Raw genomic sequence first — 17,541 nt, 5'->3', positions numbered from 1 at the left:
GTGACAGGACATTATGTTGGTTTTACAATGAGTAAAAACAAACAATGTCACTTACCCCTAACAATAAATGTAATGCAGTGGAAAACATGGTGCGTTTGTCTTATTTTGAAAACCCAAAAAGGAAATGCTTGTCGTGACCCACGTGACACGCCACTGGCATCTTCCGTACTACCCCGATAGGGAAAATGTCACGGTTTGCCAATTTTTCGCTTTAGATGAAGCGATTAAACTGCTCATGTTGCAATTCGGGAGGCAAGTTGTGCTTTCCTGTGGAGATCGCGGGCCACTTGTCGTGGACTTTATCCAGTTGAGGACTCGCAGCTTCCTGATAGCCTGTTAGCAGCTACCCGCAGATAGCAATAATACACGGGCAGAGGGGACAGGTGAGTGCATGTTTACTTTTGACACCAAATCGTATACACCCTTTTCTCTTTAGTTAAATGTGTGAAAGTAAATCAGTGGTTGACAGATACTGAGAATGCAAATGACTGGGTTTTAATTCCCTACTTCACAGGTGTCAAAGTGGCGGCCCGGGGGCCAAATATGGTCCGCCGCATCATTTTGTGTGGCCCGGGAAAGTAAATCATGAGTGCCGACTTTCTGTTTTAGGATCAAATTAAAATGAAGAGTATAGATGTATATTAAATTCCCTGATTTTTCCCCCTTTTAAATCAATAATTGTAATTTTTAAATCATTTTTTCTGTGTTTTTAATTCAAAATTCATTTTGTAAAATCTAAAAAAATATATATAAAAAGCTAAAATAAACATTGTTTAGATTTATTAAAAAAACTGAATATTCGGGACTTTTAATCCAGTTCTTTTAATCCATTTATTAAAAAAATCTAAATATTCTATCTAAAATGGTCCGGCTCACGTGAAATCAAGTTGACGTTAATACGGCCCGCGAACCAACCCGAGTTAGACACCCTTGCCCTACTTCAAATGTATTGATCTATGTTCATGTGCATTGGATTCATTTTTGTACTTGTTTATATTAGAGCATCACAACCTCCTCTTTCAGTTTCTCATTCTTGTTTTCCCCCCAGCCAGGTGAGGCCATGGCAGGTGGAATCACAGACACGGGGGAGCCCTACTCTGCTTTTGTGAGTACTGCTCACTGGAGCATTTTTATTGTCATCTGAGTGTTTTTTTATAACATTGAACCACGAGATTACCCAAAGAGAAAATGAAGAGGAAGCTAAAGTGCTGAGATGGACTCTCTCTCTTTCCATTTGCTTGAATGATGGAAAAACTCACTCACAACTGATAGGATCCTTCCCTTTGTGATTGCTTACTCACAATGAGGCAATGGCTGGGAACAAACATAAATAAAATAAGACAAACTAAATGGATCACTGTGGTGTCATGTGTACAGGTAGGGTTGGTGTACATGTTCAACCTAATTGTGGGAACGGGGGCGCTCACCATGCCGAGAGCCTTTGCCACAGCTGGCTGGGTGGTCAGCTTGACGCTCATCTGCTTTCTGGCGTTTATGAGGTGAGTCTCACTCTCTTATGTCCGAATGGCAAATTTGCTTGGTGGTTATTTGTTTATTTTATCTTGACATTTTTCTACTATTGTAAAAATTCGGTCAAAACTGCAGACTTTTTTTTATAGATGTCACATCATAAACTTTTTAGCAAATGTCCACTTTGTAAGGTATCGCAAAACTTCTACCTAAACTCCATATTTTATAATTGTACCATTACTTTTTCCAAACTCCAGACCAAAATTTTAGTCAAAATTCATTTTTTTTTTGCAAAAGTACACTTTTTTTTAGGTGTCCTGAAACTTTGATCAAAACTCCTGATTTTAGAGTTGTCCCTACTACCTCTTTTTAAGGGATGTCAATATTTTTGACCAAACTCCACATTTTCTAGTTGTTCCAAAGTTTTATCATATGTAAAAACACACTTTGCAATGACCAAGTGTACCTAATGAAGTGTCCTTTGCCGTCTGCAGTTACATGACGACCACCTTCGTGATCGAGGCGATGGCGGCGGCCAACGCTCAGTTGCGCTGGAAGAGGAGAGAGCAGGATGAGGTCATTTTTTTAATATATCATGTTAAATGATTAATATCTCAATATTCATATATGTTTTAATGCATTCAGATCAATGACAACGATACCAACTCCGACTATTCGGACGATGACAGCCCCGTGAGGGGGCGGACCGAACCCGAGACCAAGCCCATCTTGTCAACCCGTAAGTCAACTCTGATCAGTCCATTCATCAATGGACTCATTTGCTGCCATTGGCGGTGATAGACGTCCAGTCCATTAATAATTATTGAATACTGAAGATCTACATGCCCTTTCCCCAGAACGTTCTGCTGGTCCCGTGGATCACTTTGAAATTGCCGAGCGCGTGGAGATGGGCCAGATGGCATCCATGTTCTTCAACAAAGGTAAACGATGTCCACAAAAAAGTTGTCTTCTTTTCACATTCCGCAAGACAAACTGTCTCATTAGAAAAAAGATGGGTGATTATTACCAGTGGCGGGCAGTCTGGGTTTATAATTCCTACACTGCCAAGTATGCATATAATAGATAGAGGAAGAGACACAGAGACAGATATGCTTGGTAGGCAGCAGATGGCACTGTCATCACACTTGCATGGCTAAAAGTGTGTTGTGGGGGAGATTATGACATTGTTGAATAGTTCATTGTATTATAATATTGCATTCCAATATGAATTCTTTAATAACATTTTAAAAAGTTATTTTTTTGGTATTGATCATGTTCAGGATGGAATTATAATTTTAATTATTTTTTTTAGAATGAATTAACCCATTTGATAAATATTCTTGAAATAAGTCAGAAATCCAGAATAGTGGAATAATGATACCTTTCTATGTTCTGTTATTTATAGTTAAATTCATTAGAATTTACTAAATATATTTAAAAATACATGTTAAAATGTGTTTTTCCATTTTTATAAAATTTGAAATGTATTATATAGTTCAGAATTTGTAAAATACTATGGAAATTTGTGTAAAAATATAAAACGGGCAGATTTCAAGTTGTAAGTGATCGATTTGGAGCACATGGCTTTCAAGAGAGGCATGTCACTCAAGTGAGGCTTTAATCCACAAGGAGTCCAAATTGCAACGGATTACGTGAGTGTGGGCACAGATGTTAGCCCTGATGAGCGACCGCTTCCTTCTTCTTGGGGAAAAAAAGTCAAAAAAGAGGCAAACACTCCTCTAATTTCGCATCACAGAGCTCGTGGGGCAGCAATAGACCGGAACATCCACTTTTGAACTAACATTGGTAGATCTACAGAAAGTGACAGATGACGGAAAAGATGGAGTTTGGTGAAAAGAAGCAATGGGGGGGGTGTTGAGACACCTACAGGAGGAAAGAAATTTCAGCAAATGAACATGTTGCTTCCTTGCCATCGCTTTGTGTTGACAAGGTCAATTGCCACCATGTTGCCTTGCTGCAATGTCCTATTTGTGGATATTTTGGGACAGAAAGTGTCCTCTGCCGCAGGGCCAGAACCTATTTAGACTTCATTTTAAGAATCTTCATCAAACTTTCCCTTGGATCTTCTCCCAGCAGACGCGTCACAATCCGAGCGTGAAGAGGAAGGTTAATGAGGGCAAACGCCACTACAGACAGTCAATTGTGACCAAGCACTTTAAATCGATGGCTGCCTCTGACAGAGATAGACGTCCAATTTCCTTCACGCTCGGTACATATGGATCGGATTTCTAGTGGTGTGAAGGAGTTCATTTTATTATTTTAGTGTCTGTGGCCGTACGAAATAGAGCGCCCCCCGTGTCGGAAACTTAATTAAGAAACAGCTTTTGTCGCTGTGAGACTCGCCACGGCCGTCAGTCAATTGGGCGACCACTCACGACGACGCTTGGTGTCACACGCTGACTCGTGCGGCGCATGCTAAATGTAAAATGTTAGTGACATTGAGAGGAACTGCCTTGAAAATTGCTAAATCTGCCTCCCATTGCACATGAGTGTCATTTAAACCCGATTTTGACTAATGATTTTTTGGGTGCATTTCACGGTATTATGTCATTTTTAGAGACATTGTTGACCTAAAAATGGTCTATATTCTCTTTTTTGAGACTCCTAAAATCAAATAATCTACTCATTTTTTCCCCTTTTTTAATGGAAGGCAAAATACAACAAAATCATTTTTTATTTACTTTTCAAATCTTCATTTGAAGTGTATTTAGAATAAAAACGAAAAAGGAACAATTCTTATTTTTTTATAGTTTTCATATTTCCAGCTAAAATATCTTTGGTGATGATAAATCTTGGCAAAATGTGATTTCCATTTGAGCCAATGTCAACTCATCTTAAAAGCAATCAATAATTAATCAACTATCCAAACAATAATTTGTTTTCACTCCATCTTGCCTTGTCAGGACAGTTCTTGCAAGTGATCAAGCTGGCAAAAAAGTTAAATTCCAAGCTTTGTGGGCTGTACGAAAAAGCCTATTTTCAGCCCGTTAACCTGACGAATGTCTATTTACTCGCTCGTTTCATCTTTACTATTCAATTCCTCTACGCCATTTTTTGATGGAAGAACCCGTTCAGGGTTTGATGCCGTAAAGCTGCCATTTTTTATTCCCTCTCACAGGACCCGCCTAGATTTTCCTCGTCTCTAATCAATTAGCTGCCCATTGACGCCGACGGTGATGAATGAGGGGGTCGCGCCGATGATCATCGCGGTGTGATGATAACTAGGAAGCGGGGGGTAACAAGAAGGGCAGATGGCGAGGAATAAAAGTTTGCCCGTGCTTTGATTTAATTTCATATTTAAACCGATGAGAAGGAGGACTGAGCGCGCATATTAAAAAGGAGCGCTGCTGTTTGTCTGCTAACAGATTTCCCCACGAGCTGTTTGCTCCGAAGATGAAGACCACGGCGCTTTATTAATAATGTCCACAAATTCTGCCTATTGTACACAACTAGTGTTGATGTGATTTATTCACGTGAGGTTGTCAATATGGCTCTTTTCACCATTAACTCGGCTGCTGTCGAATTGGATTTTCCGGCTAATAAGGCAAATAAGGTGTTCATTTCCACTCTTGTTGTGTTGTAGTCGGCGTCAACATGTTCTACATCTGCATTATCGTGTACCTGTACGGCGATCTGGCCATCTACGCAGCAGCTGTGCCCATTTCCCTCATGGAGGTTGCCTGGTGAGTCTTTTAATGTTAACAACCTTTCCCAGTCCAAATGGATTGGACAGCCATCGCTGTCAATGGCACTAAAGCATGTGCTTTCATTGTCTATTGGCCTCGACAAGTTAATTTGAGGGAGACAATAAGAGCAGGCTGGCCTTCTGCCCATGCCGCTGGTGTCCACTGGGGTCCAAATACATTTTTTATTGCCAGCATGCTTTATTGTGAAGGCAATGCACATTGATGTTTTAGAGTTGTGGTAGGAGCAAGTGACAATTCTGCTTTATTGTTTTTAGCATTTGAAAAATAGAGCATCATAAAAAAATGAAAGTCAACATGTCGGATTTCTAATTATCATTTCAATACTCATCTACACAATGCTCATTCACTCAAATTGAAGCAAATTGGCCTTTAAATGTAGTAAAAGCAGAGAATTTTCACTCCCTGGCTGCCATTGATGTTGAATAATAAGAGGTTTTTCATTTCATTTTTTACTTCTTATTTGTAATTTAAAATGTATTTTTCTTTTTTTTATTTAATACTTTGATTACTATTTTTAAATTTTCAAATCCTTTGTTTCATTTTCTATAGCATATCTAATTCCTTATTTTTTAATATTTTTATTACCATTATTTTATTGTGAATTATATACATTGCATTGTATTATAAACGACCTTTTAGCCGTGAAGAATAACAAACTGACCCGTTTTATTAATGCAGTTGTAATGCCTAAAATTAGTGCATCATAATGGAACATATGTAATTTCTTATTTTTTAATAGTTTTATTACCATTATTTTATTAGGAATCATATACATTGCATTGTATTATAAACAACCTTTTAGCCGTGAAGAATAACAAACTGACCCGTTTTATTAATGCAGTTGTAATGCCTAAAATGAGTGCATCATAATGAAACCTATCTAATTTCTTATTTTTTAATAGTTTTATTACCATTATTTTATTAGGAATCATATACATTGCATTGTATTATAAACAACCTTTTTGCCGTGAAGAATAACGAACTGACCCGTTTTATTAATGCAGTTGAAATGCCTAAAATGAGTGCATCATAATGAAAATCGTAGCTAACAATTTGCACAAGAAGGTCCTGATATCTGAAACAAGGCTCGGGACAATGCAGATCAGACCTCAAACCCAAATATCGATGCTCGCTGAAACGTGATTGTGTTGATTTGTTCAGCGGAAACCATTCATGCAGCGCGGGAGCCGTCAAGTACAACGACACGGACGCCTGCTGGGGCTCGGTGACCAGGAAAGATGCCTACAGAATCTTTCTGGTGAGTCATCACGTCTGCCTGACTATAAATGCCTTAGTGTGCCAAAACGTCCTCAAATGCGCAACAGTTTAGATGTGTTTTTCCATTCTGAATTCGACAGAAATTGCCTTTTTTTACTACATAGTTTTGTTCCTAGAGGGACATGCCAGACTGTCCATTGACCAGTTTAAATAATTGACTACTCCTTTTTGGCAAGTAGACGTGTAGGGGAAAAAATCCATCTGAACAGACTCCTCTGAATCCCCGCTGCAAGGTCGTTATGACCTCCAGTCTTCAAAGGGGCCAAAAGTTGGAAAGGTTTTACTTAGTCATTGGTGTCGCAGACTGGCTAACTTCTGATGAAAGAGAAATATGAAACTGAGTCTGTTTTTAACGATCCCTGAAATTGGCATAAAAGGGCCACCACAAAACCAAATAGCACACTGGCTTTATCTTTTCAGGCATGTCTTTTTTGATACATTTTCGAGGGTCTACGATAGAATTATCTACAGAATTTTATACCAGTAAATCCCGCATTTTCACGACTATAAGGCGCACCACATTATAAGGCGCACCCTCAATGAATGACACTTTTTTTTCCATATATAAAGCACACTGGATTATAAGGCACCCTGTCTATTTTGGAGAAAATGTAAGACTTAAGCGCACCTTATAGTCGTGAAAATACGGTAATATTTAATCCGGTTTGGTATAAGTGAGCCAAGTAAAAATAGTACGTTCAATTCAAAGCTTGCTCACGATTCCAGTGTCTTTTTATCACTGGTGACGTATTGATGTTCCCACCAAGTTTCATGTTGACATTTTTAATAAACAAAGTATATTAGGCACAGTTGAGCTCAGCAACCTTGGAATATCTATTTCAAAACGAGATAAGAGACTTACTGTTTTTGTGCACGACTTCCTTTCTTATTTGTGCGTATTTCTTATGATAACAGAGGTCTCCACTCAATTTAATCTCACAAAGTTGAATGCACCATTTTTTTTTGCCCCGAATTGCAGATCTAAAATCTGCGCGACCTGTGAAAGTGGCCGTAATTCCCGCTAATCTCTTATGCCCCCGCCAAACGAGTCCTTGTCTGATTTATGGTTTATTAGATGAGAAATATGGCGGTGGTGTTGAAGGGGACACAAAACGACGGGGATAAATCATAAGTCAAACGACAGTCGTTGGTGGAATGTAAATGAGCCTCCTTCTGCCGCTGCCATAAATGTTCAACAATCAGAGCGTGAACGTGGGCCGTCGACCAATGCGGGGAACATAAAAGCATTCTGCTTTATTAAAGAGTAGAATCAAACGACATGTCGGGGGCCATAAATCTTGGTCTTCTTAGAGGATGCTTAATGTTATCGGTCGTCATCCCGCTGCTTTCAACCAACCAGGTTGGACATTGTTCAACAAGTGTGCGCTTTGTTCTTCAACAACGACGATGATTTGTCCTCTCGTCGTTCATAAAAAGTCTTCACAAAGGTTGAGACAGCCAATCGGGGGCTCGTTTTTCATCTGAATTGTTCATTTTCAAATCAGTTAATAGGCACTTTGAAGCCTTGGGCCGTATATTGGAGGCTTCTGCCCTCTACGTGAACTTGAGGTTCTCATTCTCCTCTTTTTTTCTGGCTGTAGACCACTTTTGGGATGTTTGGTTGACATGTTTCCGTGGGTACTTTCTTCTGCCAATATTTTATCGTGTGTGGTCGATTGGTCGCCGGTCTTTTGGTCGCCGGTCTTTTGGCCGCCGGTCTTTTGGTCGCCGGTCTTTTGGTCACGGTCTTTTGGTCACGGTCTTTTGGTCGCCCCGGCCGCGACAACGGGCGACCAAAAGACCGGCGACCAAAAGACCGACGACCAAAAGACCGGCGACAAAACAAGGTAAAACAACACGGTCTACGCATCAGTAAAAGCCAACAATGGCCATGAGCAGTATAAGAGTGTATAAGAGTGTGTATGTACAGTTGTGGTCAAAAGTTTACGTACACTTGTGAAGAACATAATGTCATGGCTCTCTTGAGTTTCCAGTCATTTCTACAACTCTGATTTTTCTCTGATAGAGTGATTGGAACAGATACTTCTTTGTCAAAAAAAACATTCATGAAGTTTGGTTCTTTTATGACTTTATTATGGGTGAACAGAAAAAAGTGATTAAATCTGCTGGGTCAAAAATATACATACAGCAGCGCTAATATTGGGTAACATGTTCCTTGGCCATTTTCACGTCAATTATGCGTTGTCCCTTTTTAAGAAGGTACGTCAGTCAGGGTCTTAACAAGTTCTCCAACAAAAAACAATAAAAGTCCGGGAAATTTGGAGCTTTTCTTTAGCCTAATAATTACTAGGGCATTAAGTATGACTAAATAGTAATTCGCAGTTTGTATTTAAGGAATTTGAGCAACGATTTAAATGGTAATTGTCAATAACCTTCCGGGCGACCAAAAGACCGGCGACCAAAAGACCGGCAACCAATCGACCGTGTACCATATTTTATATTTCTATGGCTCCTTTTCAGTTGACTTTATTTTTCTGGTGTCTCGTTAAATTTACATTTCATACAGATTTGTGATGCGGAGGGACATGCAGACTAATTAGCGTAGCGCCATCAACTAGTCGTTTCTTTTTCACTTGACACAACAGATATCGCCTAAGAGGATGAATTGGTGATTTTTCTGCGCTGATTGATTCCACTGAGGCGGCGGGTTGCAGTTGCGTAACTTCGCCGTTGATCTGGGCCTCTTTAGCGCCACTGTGATTGAAAAGATTAAGACGTGTATTTTGGGGGGTTCGCCCTAAGACTCCAATTAAATCCTGTGAGTCCTTGATTGTCTCCTGCCTCGGCCAAACGGCGGGCGCCGTGCTTCGCCTTGCGCCATTTTATGGCCCAATTTATGGCCCCCCGTGCGGAAAAAAAATCAATGCACTATGGGCACTTTATGCTTGCGCCGCATTGTTGGCAGCTTATCGCCATATAGATGTTTCCATTCCGTTGTGTGGCGTGTTAGACTCAAGTTAATTTAAAGTCCCCCAACCTGTGCACACGGCACTGCTGATTGATGAAGTTGCTGCTAAATCTTTTATTCCGGGGAGCCTCATTGACCTTCATTTCTTATGAGAGCCGCCATTTTGAGTCTTGGACGCACACACTTGCAGCCTTTGTCCTGTTGATGGTTTATGGCCGTCTGTATGGTTATCATGGGACAAGGATGTATCAATATTCTATCCTCATCCCCTCTTTTAAGGATTTCATCTTTCCACGATATTTAAATTCTGCTCTGTCTTCTTGGTTAATGAAGCTACAGAATTATTCATGATTATGGTTTGGAGGGGGTGCGTCGACCTCATAACCCTGACCAAGCTTCTCGTCTTTCAGTGCTATTCTCATGCCAATAAATTTATACAGGGACTAAACTTGGTCACCCGATGCCATAATTGATTTATTGGACTTTGTTTTACTTCCAGGTTTGTTTCAATAGTGCCAAAATAGTCTGTATAACGATATATTTTTGCATTATACTTCATTCATTTTGTTACCTCAACTCATTAACTGCCATAGTAAAACATTTCAAAACCCTGATCGACCTGATTGGGCCAGATTTCCGATAAACTCTGATCTGATTTCTGATTGGGGGACATCCCTAATTAGAATATAATTTTCTGTTACATCTTTTCTTAAAATTAGAACTTTGCGGTATTAAACTTTTTTTTTGTAATATAAGGCTCGAATTGGAACTGCAACCTAAACCTGTTCATAATTTTGTAGTGTACCACACAATCAGCAATAATATTATTTTTATGACTTTCCTGATAAGAAATTTTATAAAAAATCAAAATCGTTCATAAAACCCTTCACATCGCTGAACTGTATGTACAGAATTTTAAAACTGGACTTTTATGATCATAATTCATTGTTGCGAAGTCATCTTTGTGTTTCTTTAACCTTCATCCGGTTGACAAGCTGTGATCAGCGATCAAGGTGACATCATCAGCATGGCTGTGCTAAATGAGACGTTTCTCCTCTGCGATCATCAACACCTGCTCATGCACACGGAGTTTAGATAGTTAGCGCAAAAAATAGACGTGACGGCCCGTGTGACAGGCAGAGCGAGGCTTCCATTTTCTTTTGTCCAATGCATTAATGGGACAAAAACAGGCGAGAGAAAACATCTGAGTGGCAGCTCCATTAACTTCACTTTCCAAACTGTCCATGAAAGTATTGTGACAACTCGCACGACAGGGAAGAAAATGTGCAGCTGTGACATTTCACTTTTTTCCTGGAACTACCCACAAACACTACACACTTTCCATTACTGCTGTTAGAAGGTTAAATGACTAATCGAATATCAAATTACACTATTTTACGGGATTCTAATAGTATGTGCAGACATTGATTCGTATTTTAACATTTTAAATGTGTTTACTCTTGGATAAAAGTAGACTAATATGGTGTATATCCATACATTTATGTTTGTTATCCACGGCAACACACTCGTAACCGAACAAACAAATTTAAATTAACTTGGATTAATATATACAGACACTCAAACATACGTTTCATGTGACTTTACACAAAACTGAATTCTAATTTTGTTTTAATTTTTTTTACCTTCGTTCTGGCCCAGTTAGCTGTTTGCCACGCCTCCACCTTCACGTTCGCTATCGATGGGCTGTTTGCTGTTGTATTCCCTTCAAAATATTCCGAAAATGATGCACACAAATGTCCTCACAATAGGATAACGCACGACCACTTGCCAACGAGAAGTAGTCTTGAATGAGCGATCGCGGGGAGCAAACAGGCTAAGGAACGAATAACAGCCTACCCACGTATTGATTGTGGGTAATGAAGTTTTATTCTGAGAAGGGTGCCAATGGCTATCGGTGTTGTGTGCACGAGTATACTTCATTACCCAGAAAGCCCTCTTTTTGCCCACGCATGCGCGTTGTGCGTTTTTTGGTCCATGTGTAGGAGAAACTCGTCTGAAGAAATCGTTCAGTGCTCATAGATATCTGTTATACACGAAAGAGATGCGGCAAAAAAAGACAGTGATAAACAGCCTCTCATGTCATGGCCACCTGGCTTTCTCGCATCTCGAAATTTTTCTCGTATCTAGAGCGTCTCGTAGGTAGAGCTGCTCGTATGTAGAGGTACCACTGTATTTTACGGTATTCTAATAGTATGTGCAGACATTGATATATATTGACATATTTTAACATTTTAAATTTGGGTACTCTTGGATAAAAGTAGGCTAATATGGTGTATATCCATACAGTTGTGTGTGTGTGGGGGTATAAACATTGTTTTATATATTTATATAAAATAATAATAAATAACTTTTGCACTTAAAAACAATCCAACACTTACATAGTTATATTACATAGTGCAAATTTTCTCCACGTAGTTTTTAAATCCAAAGTACATTGCAAGATAGTCATATAACAATAAATAGTATGTGACTTACATTAGCCGATAAGTCGACTCTTCGCAAAAAAAGTTGGTGATTAATTGACTCTGGCAGCCCTGTTTTGTAATTATAAATGTAATTATAAACCCATTTTAAAAATATAAAGACCAAATCCTTTGAAGCAAAGAAATTAATTTCCATATTTGGTCTTGCTCAGCCGCAAAGGTTTTGGTCCATGACGGAGTGGCCCTCCTCATCTTCCTCATCTTCCTCCTCTTCAGCATCGTCTCGGTCTCACTCGGATCGTTTTGCCCATTAAGACGACGGCGGGCCCGCCTGCCGGCCGTTTATGACCCACTTTACGCTCGCCCATTTTTCTTTTCTTATTTTCTCGCTTTTAGTTTCCCTCTTTTGTCGGCTTTACTCGCATCGTTTTCCTCGACCAGTAAAATGATGCTTGTTTGCTGTCATTTTCAACAAGTTTATGCTGCAGTACTCAACTCCTTGGCTGCCATCGATGGCGATGGGCGTCCAGTCCATTTGGACTGGATTGGACAACTATCACTGGCAATGGAAGTGAATGAGTTAACTGTATTTTGGGTTCTTTTGGCATGACTTTAGCTCCTTTTGCTTTGATTTGCCGTCTGGCCTCGGGCGAGCGACCTTTTTACGAGAAGCTAATAGGACGAATCTCTGAGCTTGTATCCATCAATGCCTTGGTCACCTTTGCAGTTTCTCACGCCTGACTCAGCATTTATCGTCGCTTGTACAGCGAGGCAGAAGCCAAACTACTCCCACCCCACACGTACATGTTAATAGGAAGATTCCAATTTTCATAAATGTAATCTATCTTGTGTACACCCACAGAAAGTCTCAAGAACATGTTTCATAATTATGTGAATGCATAAATAGATCAGGCCTGGGCATTTTGGCAACCTAAAAAAAATCCAAATCGTTCTTTTATATATTTTTATATAAAATAGGTAGTTTAAAAATGGCATGAGACATAAAATACTAGAGAATACTTGATCGTTTCATTCACATATGAAGGAAATATTCCATTCGATTTTAGCATTAAGATAGTGGATGAAAAACTAAATGTATTTTGTATTTTAGAGCACAATATTCATAATATAGAATTTGCGTTTAGATTTACAGTACAGCTTGCCTGGAGTATTTTTTCTCTTTTCGCCACTCATACAAGCTTTTTCACACTTTTTTTCCTTTGACGTTTACTTTGTGATCCGTGAATCCAGTAAAGGAACTCATCTGACGGCTTTACAACTTGTACCCCATTAGGCTCTCGCCATGGTTGTAGACCTAACATGAGTTCTGGCCACGTTCCCAGTCGTTTAGCCGTGATTTTGCGTAGCCACTTAATGTTGTTTTCCTGGCCCTCTTGGGTGGTTAGCTAGTCAGCCACTGTGAATCTTGGTCCTCATCACCATCATGGTTCTCTTGATGCGTGCTGGTAAATGTGTGTTTGGCAAAATGGAATGCGATTTGCTCTAACTGACTGGCTGCCATTGACCATTTCATGTTTTTCTATTTGTTTGTGTCTTGCAGAGCGTTTTCACTGTTCTTCTGGGACCGTTCACCTTTTTCAGTGCCCAGAAGACAAAATACCTACAGATCCTCACATCGCTCATGCGCTGGATTGGTAAGACACACTTCTATTCTTTCTAAAATATCAAGTCAATTTACATCCCCTCAAAAGACATCCCCAGACTAAAATATTTGAAAAAGCCAGACGGTGTTGTTAAAGTCACAGTTTAATGTTCAGAGTACGTGTTCGGAGATAAAAAAAATAAAAAAGATGAAACTGGCTATATCTTTAGCAATGTCAAATTTTGGTAGATTTATTTATCACCTGCAAAAATGTCTCAAGTAGTCTTATCCATAAAAACAAAAGGAAGTATTGTCAGTTTGTCGTAAAGCAGCCGTGTGTGGAGTGTAGCCAGATTTGTCCCGGTTGAAAAGGAGAAGAAATAAATAAACAGCCAGGCATTGTGAGACCATTGACGATATTAAATCCTGCACTAGCACTCTTGGCCACTTCAATGCTAGCTCTTCCGGGAATCCTGACCCCCCCAAACACACACACACACACACACACAAACACACATTACATATCCCCCCCGTATTGAGGTGCGTCCATCAAAGGTCCGGTCCCCTGCCGCGCCTCGGCTTCCCATCTCGCCGCTCATTCGTCAATCTGACAAGCTTGACGGGCCGTCCCACACTTGATTGGACTGTCACTCAAGGAAAATAAAGTGCCCCTCCAAGGGGGCTGTGCGGGAACCCCCGACTAGCTCACAAACAGTCCATGGTGTTGGTGCACCGGCAAATGTTTACTGGACCTTTCAATCTGAGTCCATCTTGACCCATCCATACCTGCCTGCATGTTGTCCTATTTGTTTTTAGTTTTTTTTTCTTTTCTTCTTCCTTAATTTTTTTGCTTAACTTTCTTAGTTTTCTTTCTTCATGTTCTCTTTAATTTTCCTTCCTACCTTTCTTAATTTTGGTTTTAGTTTTGCTAAATATTGACAATTAGTGTTCGATACAGCATCGGATTCTGATTTAGATCCCTTCCAGTATCCAGCTGTTTTTTTTTTTTTGGCACTCTTTAAATTGTCGAAATATAAAGCTATCATTATCGGCAAAACATATCCTGTGAAAAAGCTGCTCGCAAGTAAAAAAGGAAAAAAATCTGTATTGGGACATTTACTCAGTTTTGCTAGACCTCCTGCGCCCAATGACGTGGTCTCCAGCACGTGCATCGCGTGCGTTTGATTTGTTGGGCAGACGGTCCTCAGAGGGTCGTTAAGTTGAGGCGTCAAGGTCATTGGTGGGCCTGAGCCGCAAAGATAAATCGCGTTGGATGCTGCTCGCATCCCAAGCATGCTCAATTGACACAATTGTCCCAGCTGGTGCGCGAGCGATGGCTTTATCCTGACAGACGTCCGACAGCTGTTGTAGAAATGAGAGCACTTGATGGAAGAGCCAATCGCAATCATTCACAGCCAGTTTCGCTTCTTTAATTGCAGACAAAACAATGTTAGATGTCATTATGCTGGTGGAGATTTTACCCTTTCTCATCAAATAACATGTTCCTTCCAAGTTTTGTCTTTGTGTTATTAAACTAGCATATAAAACGTTGTAAATGAAGATTGTTTTGTGTCTGCAATCAGGCCGCTGCACTTAATGCTGTCTTTAACGTGTTAAAAAAAACAATTTAGTGCAATTCCAATATGGGCGCACCTCTTTAAAGTAGCACAAGGCAGTCATAAGTATGGCGTGTCTGTTTAAATACCCATCACCTCCCTAACTTGTGTTCACCCCTAACCCTTCTTAGCCAATACAGTGGTACCTCGACCTACGACATGCTCGAGATAAGATGAAAATTTCGATCGAATAATTCGCCCTAGATACGATCAAAATTTCGAGATGCGACCAAGCCAGGTGGCCATGACATGAGAGGCTGTTTATCATTGTAGTGCACTGTCTTTTTTGCCACATCTCTTTCGTCTATAACAGATATCTACGAGCACTAAACGATTTATTCAGACGAGTTTTTCCTACGCATCGACCAGGAAACACACAACGCGCATGCGCGGGCAAAAAGAGGGCTTTCTGGGTAATGAAGTATACTCGCGCACACAACACCGATAGGCAATGGCATCCTTTCTCAGAATAAAACTTCATTACCCACAATCAATACGTGGGTCGGCTGTTATTCCTTCCTTAGCCTGTTAGCTCCCGCGATCGCTCATTCAAGATTACTTCTCGTTGGCAAGTGGTCGTGCGTTATCCTATTGTGAGGACATTTGTGTGCATCATTTTGGAAATATTTTGAAGGGAATACAACAGCAAACAGCCCATCGATAGCGAACGTGAGGGTGGAGGCGTGGCAAACAGCTAACCCGCCCAGAACGAAGGTAAAAACAATTAAAACAAAATTAGAATTCAGTTTTGTGTAAAGTTACATTAAACATATGTTTAAGTGTCTGTGTATATTAATCCAAGTTAATTTAATTTTTTTGTTCGGTTACGAGTAGGTTGCCGTGGATAAAGTCCCCCCGAACCCCACATTTTTTCCAATCCAATATCCTGTTTTTGGTGTTTTTTCAGAGGATTGGAATGAATTAATTTGTTTTTAGTTCATTTCAATCGGAAATGTTCGCTCGAGTTACGAAAAGCTCGACATACGATCTCAGTCCCGGAACGCATTAAGATCGTATGTCGAGGTACCACTGTAATCTCAAATATTGTGTGTTTTGTTTTTTCTCAGCGTTCACCATGATGATCATCCTGGCGCTAATGCGCATCGGGTCGGGCAAAGGCGAGGGCCGCCCCCCGGTCGCATCGCTCGCCGGCATCCCCAATCTGTTCGGCGTGTGCGTCTACTCCTTCATGTGCCAGCACTCTCTGCCGTCGCTGGTGACGCCCATTTCGGACAAGAAGCGAGTGGGCTGCTTCGTCCTGGCCGACTACGTGCTGATTCTGGGCTTCTACGTGCTGCTGTCCCTCACCGCCATCTTCTGCTTTGACAGTGCGCTCATCCACGACATGTACACACTCAACTTCACCGACAACTGCCACGTTCTGGATATACCCGTGCTGCGCTATTTCCTGGGTCTCTTCCCAGTCTTCACCATCAGCACCAATTTCCCCATCATTGCCGTCACGCTGCGTAACAACTGGAAGACCCTGTTCCACCGGGACGGAGGCACGTACCCGTGGGTGGTGGACCGAGTGGTGTTCCCGCTGATCACGCTGGCGCCGCCCGTGCTGGTGGCCTTTTGCACGCACAATCTAGAGTCGCTGGTGGGCATCACGGGGGCCTACGCCGGCACGGGCATCCAGTACGTGGTGCCCGCCCTGCTAGTCTACCACGCCCGGCGTCACGTGGAGCCGGTCACCGCGCGGCACGCCATCAACCCCCACCGCTCGCCCTTCCGCCACGCCGCCTGGGTCTGGTTTGTGGTACTGTGGGCCGTTTTCTGCCTCATGTTCGTCACCGCCAATATCATCCTGACCGATGTCAAAAAGTGATATGCGCTTTGTGCCTTTTTTTTGGATGGAATTCAGTCCCAATGGACCAAGTACGCATCATTTTTTTTCCCGTGACCATTTATCCTTATTAGGGTGAACTGGGTGCTTAACCAGCTGATTGGAGGCAGGGTATACTCTGGACTGGTCGCCAACCAATGGCAAGCGCCATGACATGAAAAAGGGAATTGGAATGTGGACATTAATTACATGTGAGCGAAAGGCTGAACTGTGTACACAAAATGAGCATTCCTAATGAAAGTTATTAATGTATGATCCCAAATACTACTATCTTGGTCATAAATGACCTGTTGAGACTTATCTGACATATCATGGGGTGGAGGTCTCATTATCAACATGTGAGAAACAATAACCATTTAATTGCAATATCCATTTTTAACACATTGGCAGCAATAGATGTCCAATCCATTTTGGACTTTAGTTTTTAGTGGCAGTGAAACCTCACAGGTTTGTGGCCATGGCTAAAGTGGTGCCTTTGGACCGGATCCGTTTTCAGTTTTCTTGAACCGACAATCTACCAAATTGTGTTTGTATCACATGACTTGGAAGTGAACCTCTTTTTAAAACTGTAATTTAAATGCATCACCAAAAAGTTAGTGGTCTTCATTTTCTGTCCTTTGTGTC

The 17,541-nt window shown here is 40.9% G+C and overlaps 1 protein-coding gene across 1 annotated transcript; it reads left to right on the top strand.

The window, feature by feature from the left end:
* The first annotated feature begins 109 nt into the window (after positions 1 to 109).
* slc38a12 (solute carrier family 38 member 12) lies at positions 110 to 17,513 on the top strand. Its single transcript, XM_077618307.1, has 10 exons — positions 110 to 383; positions 1,049 to 1,105; positions 1,378 to 1,499; positions 1,965 to 2,046; positions 2,116 to 2,209; positions 2,328 to 2,411; positions 5,075 to 5,174; positions 6,360 to 6,456; positions 13,411 to 13,504; positions 16,136 to 17,513. Exons 2-10 carry the CDS (start codon positions 1,061 to 1,063, stop codon positions 16,897 to 16,899), a joined length of 1,482 nt encoding a protein of 493 aa, XP_077474433.1. The 5' UTR covers positions 110 to 383; positions 1,049 to 1,060; the 3' UTR covers positions 16,900 to 17,513.
* Positions 17,514 to 17,541: the final 28 nt, after the last annotated feature.

This window comes from Stigmatopora argus, chromosome 14, assembly GCF_051989625.1.
Source record: "Stigmatopora argus isolate UIUO_Sarg chromosome 14, RoL_Sarg_1.0, whole genome shotgun sequence".
In the NCBI taxonomy this organism is placed as follows: domain Eukaryota; kingdom Metazoa; phylum Chordata; class Actinopteri; order Syngnathiformes; family Syngnathidae; genus Stigmatopora; species Stigmatopora argus.
This window is presented reverse-complemented; position numbering and strand designations above follow the sequence as displayed.